Genomic DNA, 12,235 nt, shown 5'->3' with positions numbered 1-12,235 from the left:
GGGCTCACACGAGCAACAGAAGAAGTCATTGGCTTCTTCTCAACCGAAGGCTCACAGACAGGTAAAGAAAACCTATTCTTTCCACCACCATTAGCAGTAGGCTCTACAACAACGATCGAGCGAGCCAGCACCTCATCTTTTATCCGCTTTATCTCTTCCCTCGGGGACAGGCCATCATTTTCACAACGAAGAGGGTTGAGCAGCTAGCACCACTCACAGTACTCAGCAGGAATGCCCAAGGCGACGTGCACTTTCTTCATATCTGCCAAAGTCCTAGGGTTAAGCCAAACTCCGAATCTACACAAAGCAAGAAAGACGATCAATAAATTGAAGTCATAGAGTAGCTCAATGAAAAATTCAAGCAGAACAAGAATGAAGCGGTTCACTTACCACTGATAAAGGTAGTTAAACACGCAGCTCAGAAGTAAAGTCAGACTTCCACTATCCTCTCACCTCCAAGGTATCTCTCGCCTGCTCATGATCGCCTTTGCTAGAAGCATCAAGCAGCTTATGGTGAGACCTCGGCTGCCCTACACCTTCCTTGTGGCCAATCTCAAAGAAGTACCAAAACTCATTTATGGTCAAGTCAAGATCAAAGAACCTGCTCAAGTTTGAGAACCCCACCATCATACGAACTACATTCGGGGAACACTGAGCAGGTGCGCATCTTATGGAGCAGATCACCTCCTGGAAAAGACGCAGCATGGGAAAAGTAAATCCCAACACAAAGTAGTACGGATGGAATTTGATAGCTCTTTTCCTAGCAGAGGCACTATCGCCGCATAGTTCATGACCGCTATCATTTTTCACCTGCTTGACGCGAACCCCTGATGGAATCCCATGCTTGTACGCCTCAAGAAAATCCCAAAACAGCTCGTCGAAATTGATCTTGACATGTGCAGCTTTGAAGTAACCCACCTTGTTGGAAGAACCACCTTAACGGTACAAAAGTGGAGGAAACTCATCACTTTTGCGGTCAGAGGAAGACATTTCAAAGTTTCTACAAAAAGTACGAAGAAAAATATTTAGAAGGCAACTAGCAAGAAGAGAATAAAAATAAATAAATAAATAAAGGACCGTAAGCCTAGCACCCTCGCACCATCCCTCACGGCCCTCACCTTCTCTCTCGGTCCAGGCCCAAGCCGCAGGCCATGCCCCACAGCCCAAACCCGGCTCCTTCTCTCCCTTGAGCCCTACACGCGGCCCATGCCGCTCCAGCCCAACATAGAGGGAGGCCCGCGCCTTCTTCCCCTTATTCTCTCGTGCCCAGCGCATGCCCAAAGCAAACCCAGGCCTTTTGGCCCAACTCGCGCATGCCAGAGAACCGCCCCATGCTAGTCTCTTTCATTCTCCTTTGATGTTCAGCAGGGTCCGAGCCCAGCACGCGTCATTTGGCCCCGCCGAGCCAATTTTTCAAGTCCCAAGACTTCCAAAAAATTCAAGAAGAAGAAAATTCAAATTTTTCTTACCTTGGTGCGGCACAGAGAAGAAAACAACGAGAAACGACTCTTTGCAAAGGAAAGAAAAGAAGAACGCTAGGGGAAGGGGAATAAAAATTTCCTCTGGCTTCACTTTCTTGTTGGGACAATAATTGTTCTCTAAATTTATTTAATCCTTTGCTTAAGGCAGAATTAAATAGGTATTGGGAATAATTATTTTCCTTTTCTTAGAAGAAATATGTTTCCAAATCAAGAAAAAAGATCAAGTTCAAATTGAGAAACAATTCTGCAAGCCTAGACAGCTTAGGATTCCTACACCTACAATCATTTTCCTGCGTGCAACACATTAGATGTGATGGCATTTGTGGAGCGTAAAATAATCCCAAATATTCTAGATGCGACATGTGGACTTTTATTCAAGAATGACAAGATTGCCCTCAATAAATGGGCAGGTTTCTCAGATGCTCACACGCTTAGCTCACATCCTTGGAAGGCTCAGTAGCAGAACATAATTGCCCACATCTCACCTACCTTTGGCAATGATTAAAGATAAGGATTAATTACCCAAATCTTATCTTTAATACATTCCTAATTGAAGATTGACTCCAATCAAGTAAGTAATCCTAATTTAAATCAATTAGGGATAATTACCCCATTATCTCAAGATATTATTTCCTATTAAATATCTTAAGAATATTTAAAGAATATCTCTCCATTAAACACTATATGTCCGGCCCTAACCCTATAAATACCCTATATTCTACCATTTTTGAGAGCTTTTGCAACCCTAAAAAGCCCTAAACACTTTACTCTCTCAGATAAACTAACTTAGGCATCGGAGATTCATTAACCTAACCCCCCCCCCCAATATCCCATATCGTGAAGTCATAATCTTCGTATAATTGTGCCCGGCAAGGTTTTTATCGAGACCCATTAAGCACACTATCCTCAGTTTGTACGAATTTTGATTTGCTTAATGAATATCGTACTTTTGCTATAAAAAAAAAACAAAAAATTCTTTGTATAATTGTAGTATTTTGTCCCTTTTATAAATGAAGTATGCAATTTATTTCTTAAAACATACATGAAGAACTTTTTTTTTGTACACATATATATGTAATTGAAAGAATATAAGAATGATAAATACTCGTATCCCACAATGAGGTGAATGCACAAACATATCTCATTCTCTGTGAAAATTTTATCTTCATCACATAATTTTTTTTATGGTCAGAATTATTTAAGTTCTTAATCTTTATTTGAGAAACATTCGTACAAAAAATTATTTAAATCTGATATCATTTATACATAATATTGTAGTACAAAGCGGTGGTGTGTGTATGAGCAAACATGTCTATTTTTGATAAATTCAAATTACTACTTTTGATTCAAATAATTATTCACATAACTAATTTTTAAATAAATATTAAGAAATTCAATGGTGCTGTAGCTTATTTTATATGACAAGGTGAAGGGGCCGGCAACAAGGGTAGATAGAGGAGAGATGTGTTTGTAAAATAGTAGGAAAATTGTGTGTTGATGATATGTTATCCCCTTACGTAGTGTCTTTATTTATAATAGTAAAAGGAGAGAATAAATCTTTCATCCTTAAAGAATATAAGTCTATATAAGAAAGAATAATTATAATAAAATCTAATATAGGATTTAAATAATCGCATTTAAACTAAGGAAATTCACAACAAACGGTTCAATTATAAAATTTAGAAGACAAAGATATGATAATTATATATAAAAATGACTAAACATTATCCTATTTTAAATTTGTGGTACCAACTTTTTTTTTTTTTTTTTTTTTTTTTTTGGCCTTCTTTACTCACCAATCATTGATTGAGCCTTTATTAGCTGTCTAATCTTTGATTTTGATGATTTGCCCTTTGATTTAGATGGTTGTTTTTTCTTTAAATATTTTTTGTCTTTGTCTTTGTCAAATCCATACGCAATGGCAGTCTACCGCCAGTTGATGGAACCGTACGCAGGACTTAAGCTCCATCTCAGTCCCATTTATTGTTACTGTGTTTTTGTGAAAATTGCTGATGAAATGATTATAAACGTTGAAAATACAAACAATAGTTAAGCACTAAAACACAGGGAAGAAGCTCGCCATTGATCTGTGTGCGCCTCAGATGCTAGCACAGCTCAAGAGAAATAATTTATTGATGGTTTCATATTAATCAACTAAATAAGATGCAACTCATACGATTATTCAAATAATCATAGGTCATCCTTGATTTAAAAAAATAATTCGTATGTTCATCTAGCATATGTCATCCATTAATTGCATAACAAATATAATCTCAGTGGACACAATTCAAGTAATATTTTATTTTTCATAGATTAATTAAATTTTCAATTGAAAATTTTATCATGCTTTGATGTACCAATAACCAAAGAATTTACGATAAAAAGTTTCAAACTAAAAAATTCAGTTATCAATAATCTATAAGAAAAATTAACTTTATGTTTATGATCGGAATCTTTCATGATATAAAAATCATTTCTATCAAATGTAATAAAAGATAAGGTTTTTTAGTTATCGATCTGTATACAAATAGTTGGTTGAAATCGGTAAAAGTATTACGAGCACTTAATTTATTTGCAACAATTGGTGGATTAAATGACCTTAGTTTTGTTTGGTTTTTTACCTAGATGATTTTTACCGAGTGATTTATAACATGACGTTGGAGTGAGTTTTAGGTGGATTAGAAATTTATTTATGTTTCCTAATTTGGTTGCGACTCTCTTTAATATTCCTTGTATCACAAGGAGAATATCAGTGTATATATACTGCCTCCCAATGGGAGAAGAATAACAAGAATGAGCGATTAAACCTTAAACACTATACTTTTATCATGGTATTAGAGCTAGGGAACGAGCTTGTACTGTCATGTGATAGGTGGGTCACCTTGGCCCTGCACCATAATGGTGCGTCCCTTGGCCCAGCGTATAAGTTGAGCCCCCTTGGCTCCAAGTGATTATTGATGTATGGATCTCTCACGTGTGACCCACTAATTGGGTCCCACATGAAGGTGCGTGTTGAAATATCTCACACCAACCATATCTTTGAAAAAATAAGAGTTTAAATATTTTAACCTCACTCCAACTAATACCGAGACTTTTTATTATAAAGCCCTACACCTGACGGATTGTGCACGTGGTAATTAGTAAGTTGAAGATAATATTAATGCGGTTAGAAATGAATCTATAATACGTTTCTCTGATAATCCTACACATGACAGTTCCAATCATATTAATCAACAATAGTTAAGTATTAAAACACAGGGAAGAAGCTCGCCATTGATCTGTGTGCGCCTCAAATGCTAGCACAGCTCAAAAGAAAGAATCACTGATGGTATAAAATGCAACTCATACGATTATTCAAATAATCATATGTCATCCTTGATTTTTTTTTTTAAATTCGTATGTTCATTTAGCACATGTCATCCATTAATTGCATAACAAATATAATCTCAGTGAACAAAATTCAAGCAATATTTTATTTTTCATAGATTAATTAAATTTTGAATTGAAAATTTTATCATGCTCATGTATCAATGACCAAAGAATTTCCAGTTAAAAGTTTCATACTAGATAATTCACCTATCAATAATTTATAAAAAAGAAATTTGACTTCATGCTTCTGATCAGAAATTTTCATATTATAAATTACTATGTAAAAATAATTTCTCTCAGTATAATAAAATATGAGGTTTTTATTGAACTGTATACAAATAGATAGTTGAAATCGGTGAGAGTATTATGAGCACTTAATCTACTTGCTACAGTTGGTTGATTAAATGATCTTGGTTTTATTTGATTTTTTTACCTAGATAATTTTTACCGAGTGATATATAACATGAATAGGGTTACGATTATAAACATTTCCTATCATAACCACTGAAGCTTTGTGAGTTGACAACAAAGCGTTTTGAGGAGTTCCTCCTCGATTCACCTTGAGTTCATAATCATAACCATTCATATTACAAATCTCTCTATAAATATCATTTTTACAAAAAAAAAAAAAAAATTAAAATTAAGATTGTTTAATCAATCAATTGTATCAAATAGATAAACAGTTCTACATATTTTTACTAAAATCATCCATCTATTTTAATACAGTTTAATGACTAAACAATGTCATATTTTATTTGTTTGATGGCAAAAATGCTCACAAATGCATATCAAAACTACTCACGATTTAAAATTCAACCAAAGATACTCAATTTAAATGTGCTACTACCAAAACACCCTTATTATAAACAAGTCCCTCCCTTTCTTACGAGCCCTAACCTCTCCTGTTCTAATCTCAAGTTTTCACCCTCCAGGACTCCCATCTCTGTCGAGACTCCAATTTATGTGTCTCGTTTCTCAACTCTCACTCACAATTACCCCTCTTCCCTAAGTTTTGTCATTTTTCAAGACTTGTTTCCTTCTAATGTTTTAGTTTAATCACTTACTAATTCTCACTTACGTCTCCAAATTTTGGTTTGGTTTATTTTTATTTTGTTCGGGATTCTCCTTAGGTCAAAGGTTAGGTCGTTGGCCTGCTGGGATACATCTTCAAATTTATTGTATCGACTGTGTATATTCACCATATATAGCAGCCTTTCATTTGGTGGTACTTCTTGATATTGCCTCGTATTTGAGATAAACCAGTAGAAAGCTTAGAACGGTTAATGCAATACGAAGAATAAGGAAGGTGACGAGAAAGGAGGAGAAACTTGGGAGCTGGACAAAAATGGGAGCTGGGAGGGGAAAATGGAGAACTTGGGGAGAGAAGGGGGGGATAAGACCATGTGCGTATCAAGGTTATTTTGGTAATAGCACAATTCAAAAGTAGGTACATTTGGTTGAATTTTAAAGATAGGAGCTGTGATTTGCATTTGCAGATCGGGAGTCCAAAAATTTATTTTTATTAATTTTTTTTATAAAAATAGTATTTACAAAGTATTTATATTATTAATGTTTTCAATCATAAATATGAAATTTCTTAAATCAGTCTCATAGTTAATCACAAAACTTCACATTATTGAATGGGTTCCGTTGAGGTAATTAATGCAAATCGAACCCATAAAGCAAAATGATTGTCAGTCTGGGTCATAACTTGCAACTCAACTCGAGGAGAAGGGAAAACTCGGGGGAGAAGAGAGTGATCAAGACGCTGACATAGAACTTCTGTTGCTGCAGCAGCTGTCCACATTTTAATTAAATAAAATGGTGGCTGCAGGCCTCTACAGCTCTGAGATATATATATTGATAGACACTTAGTAAATAGGTTGCTATGCATCAGACTTTCAAGAAATAGGATTCTATTCCTTTCTATTACTATCTCATTTAATCTTTTCCTCTTCTACTTTTCTTTTTGTCTTATTTTCTATATAAAAATTTCAGAATAAAATATAAATATAACGTAATCGTAAAAATTGAAGAAGATAAAATCAAAAAGAGATTAAGAAAAAAGAAAATCCTAGTCCAACTTTGAAAGCCACTGCCTGCCCGCAGTAAAGTTGTTTGTTAGTGTAGTAGATTACGAGGGGACAGTACACTGGTGCACGCAATTAGGATCGGTTAGAGATTTTTGAAGTTGGGAACGTAAAAACATGTCTTTATTTTATATAAAAAAATTATTTATTTTTACACGTAAGATATCAAAAAAATTATATATAAAAAAGCATTTAAAACTTAGTAATTTAAAAATACCGACAAACTAATTTATTTTATATTAAGAGAAGGAAACCAAAATACTTCAAGCTTATAAGTAGATGGATTATGAGTTTTGTCTTCCATCTGAACTTTTAAAGTGTTTTTGTATAAATCGTAATGTGTTTTTTCTTATTTACTAATTTCGTCAATATAAGATTAAAAAAAATAATATTTTCAAGTCTTTAAAAATATATATAAGTAATGAAACATTTTGATGATAGCTTATATGATTTGCAAATTTAGTTTAAAAATTTAGTCTACACATTACCCCTTGTTGAATGTTAGACTTGAATTGGAACGAATGTTTAAAAATAGCAATCCACATAGTTGCTAGCTAGTAATTAAAAATAAGTTAACAACCAAACAAAAATTCGTAAAAATTGAAAAAAATAAACACACAGCATTTCGAACTTGGGACCTCTCGTTAATTTTAAATACAAAAATCATTGCTTCTAATAAAACTTTTGATTATTTAGCCAAATTTTATAACTTTATATTGTTATGAAAAGAAATTTGTAAAAATTGAAATTTAAATATGCACACATAGTGTTTTGAACACAAGACCTCCTTATTAATTTCAAACAACAAAATCACTGGATCTAGTTAAATTTCTTTGTCATTAAACCAAATTTTATAAATTTATACTCTTATGAAAACGTATATAAATATGCCACACTAATAATTTTGGTGCCCCTAATTTTTTTGGGCCTCGGGCGGTCGCCTTATCCACACTGGGCCTGAGCCGGCCTTGGCAATTAGGATCCAACCATGAACCAAAACCACCAAACCCTAGTTCTTGTTTTTTATTCTAAAAATTATAATAAAAGAAGAAAAATATTATTCATACACTCATTTTCATCTTTCACATACTCTTATTAATATTTGGTTATTGATTTTCTATTAATTCATCTGATCCTGTTTAGGCCCAAAATAACATTGTTGGGCCGAGTGTAGGTTTGTGTTCGGCCCAAAGCCGTGTCAAAAATACTATGGGCTGTCTGGTGATTCCAGGCCATTCAGCAGGGATGGTCGAGTCCTATCACAAGAAGGAGTAGTTCAGATAAGCAAAAGGGGTCGAGGAAGTCCTAGTGCAATTAGGATTCTCGACCAACAATGAATAAAGCCCTAAAAATGGGTGATTTCAAAGTCCTAATGGGAGTAGGGTTGTTCGAAGCAAAGTTGGAACGAAACAAGAACTCCCAATCCAGATATGAGTTTAATTTGATCTCAAGAAGGAGTTGGTGCTATAAATATAAGATATCGTGCAACGATTTGGGACCTTCAATTCAACACACAATTTCCCTGCGCAAAACCTCTCAAACATTTTGAGATTTTTTATTTTCTTTTTCTCGCCGACATATCTTCAGTTTGGATAAACAACACTGTGAAGGCAACCGGCGAACACCTTCAGTTTGGATAAACAGCACTGTTGCCGTAGAATCAGCCGACCGAGGAGCACCTTCAGTTTGGATAAACAGCACTGCGTCGAGGTCGACTGGTTACCTATCCAAGTCTCGGTCGATAAGGGTTTTCGAATCCTTATTGGCAGATGTCATCTTATTAGTTACTCGGCCTGCGCGCTATGTAGGCTTCGTAATTTTTAGGGTCAACAGATCCGACGACCAAAAATCAAGAATAGTGTGTGAAAAAAATAAAAAATAGGTGTGTGAATAATGAATATCCTAAGAAAAAAAAAAGAGTTGTACAATAGTGAAGTTCAGTAGCAATATTCTTTGTATGATTACACATTGTTCATTTCCGGTGAAACATATGTTAGGCACAAAGTATAGAAAATGACAGTGTTTATATGGTGCAAATAAGACAGGTTGGAGAGTAACCAGCATAAGTCAATCAATAGTGCACTAGTTCAATTTGATCAAGTCAATAAACCAATCCCAAATTTATAGTGATGATATTAAATACATATATTTACATGACTTATATCTAACCGTCAAATGATAATTGTATTAAATATATTTAAGTATTGTAGTCGAATCCCACACGTAAAGACTAAATTGTAAGGTTAGCATCAGAATTGAGTGTGCGTAGTTAAATGAGTTTGAATCACGTTTGGACAAAGGTCCAATTCCTGCCATGTAACCAAAAAATGAAAAACTTAGTATAACATCAGTTTTTTACCCTTATGTTTCGTGGTTTTTAACATTTAGTACATCAAGTTTTTTTCGTCCCAGAATCATACTAAAGTATTAATTTTGGGATAGTCTTATATATCTGTTAGTTAAACTGTTAAGTCTACCGTCAACTAATGACGTGACACCTATGTGAACAATGACTGAGCACCACGTGTCATTAAAGGGTCCACGTCGAATTTTATTTTATTTTATTTTTTTTGAAGAAAGGGTTAAAAAAAAACCCTGTCTTCTACCTCCCCCAACCCCCCGCACCCTTTCCCTCCCTTATCCCCCTACACCATCTCCCTCATTTCTCTCTTCTGCAACTTGTACTCCTTCCTTCCCTTCTTTCTTCTACAACTTGCACCACCCTCCCTTCTCTCTTCCTTCCTCCCTTATCCCTCCATTCTCTCCTCTGCACCAACCTACCAAACCCTCATCTCCTCTCTTCTCGGCGGCGATTTTCCAATGGAGTCCACATTGTCCGCAGCAACACCGACAACGACAGCTCTCCTCGCTGTCTCTAAATCCCTAAACTGTCGACTGGAAATGAGGACCTTTCTCAGTCAACGCCTCCCAAGTCTTCTTCTTGCTCGCAGGCACCTCACTTCAGTTTGTTAACAGTATATAATGAATGGTTAGATAGTGTGTCATGTGTCAATGGATTAGTAGGTTTGTTATAAGGAGGTTAAGGTAGTTATAAGGAGTCTTAGTGAACAAGCTTGTGGTGTGAATATATAACAAATGTAATGAATGTAATTGAAACATATAGGAAAATATTACAACAATACATTTCTCTTTCTCTCTACATTTCCTTCCTTATCTCTCTAAAACCTTCATAGTCATTTCTGCATTAATACATTTCTGCAACATAATCAGTTGCTTTACATGGTATCATTCGCCGATCGAGCTATTCTTGCTTGAACGGTTATCTCAATCTTGGATCTCTTTCTTCCGCTGCTCCAGATCTTCTTCTTCTTCTTCTCTGTTATTGTGGTTTTTCTTGGTTTTGGGCTTTTACAAGTTTCCCTATCTCGCGATTGTTCCTCTTTACAATCGTGTCCGCCAAGTGTTCGATATATTTCCTATGTGAATTTTTCCTTCACAAGCTGCAATGATGACTGCCACTCAACTACAAATTGTGCAATCGCCAATCACCTCTCTTATTTCTACTATTCCTACGTCGGTTACTGTCAAACTTGATGAGTCCAACTATCTCACCTGGCATTTTCAGATGCAATTGCTTCTTGAAGGTCATGGAATTATGGGGTTCTTGGATGGTTCTCTGCCTTGTCCTGCACGGTTTATATCTTCGGGTTCTGGGGAGTCTGATGTTGATTCTAGGGATTCATCATCCAGAGCTGACACAGATGAATACAAGGTATGGAAAATGCATGATCGCGCTTTGATGCAGCTCATCACTGTCACACTTTCCCCATCGGCTGTGTCTTGTGTCATTGGCAGCACAAGTGCTCGAGAACTGTGGATTCGACTCAAGGAACAATTCTTCATTGTTTCTCGTGCAACAATATTCCAAATGAAGTCTGAGTTACAAAATATCAAGAAAAGCCCTGATTCCATATCCCAGTACTTGCAGCGCATTAAGGAAGCTCGTGATTATTTGACTGCTGCAAGAGTGCATTTTGAAGATGATGATATTGTTATCTTAACTCTCAATGGATTATCGGGGGAATATAATACTATCAGATCCATCATTCGAGGTCGAGAAAGTGTAATCTCTCTCAAAGACTTGCGATCTCAGTTGCTTGCTGAATAAGCAATGGTTGAGAATATTGCTGTTACACCATTTCTTTCTGCAATGGTGGCCAAGAATTCTGAATCTGGTTCCAAGAACTCGTCTTTTTCATCCAACGGGTATACTGGTGGTCCTCATCAAGGGAGTCCTGCAAACTCGAGTCAAGGTTATTCGAGCACTCTGTCTTCTGGGTTTTTTGGTACAACTACTCCACCTATCTACTTCAAGAACAATTACAAGAAGCACAAGGGCAGAGGTAAATTCAACTATAATACTAATTCTCGATCTGGGAACTTTAGAAATGTCTACACTACTTCTGCTTCTGGTATCCTTGGTGCATCTCCCTCACAATCAGCCTGCCAAATATATGGAAAACTTGGTCATCTTGCTGATACATGTCGATTCAGAAATACTGAGGCTGTTATAGTTTAAGGGTGCCAGATTTGTGGCAAGAAGAATCACACTGCCCAATTTTGCCAATTTCGAAATGCAAATATGCCTGGCACCACCTCTCAAATGTCTGCAATGCATGTCAACTCCTCACTATCCACTCCAACATCAAATGCTTCTTCTTAGCAGTTTTGGCTTACAGATTCAGGAGCAACAAATCATCTCACTGCAGACTTGCAAAATCTTTCCTTGGCTACACCTTTCCCATCCACAGAGACCATTCAAACTGCCAATGGTGCAGGTTTATCAATTTCACATACTGGTTCATCTGTCATTCATACACCTACTCAAAAGTTGAAGCTTAATTCAGTGTTATATGTTCTGAGAATTACTCAGAATCTGTTATCTGTGCACATAATCTGTCTTGATAACAATTGTTGGCTAATTTTTTATGCCTTTTCTTTTTGGATTCAGGACAAAGCCACAGGGAGGATTCTGTACAAGGGGAAGTGTAGTAATGAGTTATATCCAATACCAATATCCAGACCAACTGTGCTTAAGCATCAAGGTTTTAAAGCTGCTTTTCTTGGACAGCAAGTGCATTCCAGTTTCTGGTATAGCAGACTAGGTCACCCATCCAATTCAATTGTCTCCATTATACTTAGAAAATCTAATATTCCAGTTTCTTCTAATGTATTACCTTCTTTGTGTCATTCTTGCTTACAAGGCAAATTCAGCAAGTTACCTTTTTCCCCATCTGTGTCAAAATCTGTAATTTCCTTTGAAATAGTGCATAG

General features: G+C 35.9%; 1 protein-coding gene across 1 annotated transcript; it reads left to right on the top strand.

Moving 5' to 3' along the window:
• Nucleotides 1-10,409: 10,409 nt before the first annotated feature.
• Nucleotides 10,410-11,069, top strand: LOC148697524 (uncharacterized). Its single transcript, XM_088691945.1, has one exon. The coding sequence runs from the start codon at nucleotides 10,410-10,412 to the stop codon at nucleotides 11,067-11,069; it is 660 nt and encodes a 219-aa protein (XP_088548071.1).
• Nucleotides 11,070-12,235: the final 1,166 nt, after the last annotated feature.

Source organism: Pyrus communis, chromosome 4 (assembly GCF_041283825.1).
Source record: "Pyrus communis isolate YQ-2024b chromosome 4, ASM4128382v1, whole genome shotgun sequence".
NCBI lineage: Eukaryota > Viridiplantae > Streptophyta > Magnoliopsida > Rosales > Rosaceae > Pyrus > Pyrus communis.
This window is presented reverse-complemented; position numbering and strand designations above follow the sequence as displayed.

Bases quoted from the DNA above. Each gene is read 5' to 3' on its own strand.
- LOC148697524 (XM_088691945.1), top strand. From the start codon at position 10,410: ATGACTGCCACTCAACTACAAATTGTGCAATCGCCAATCACCTCTCTT.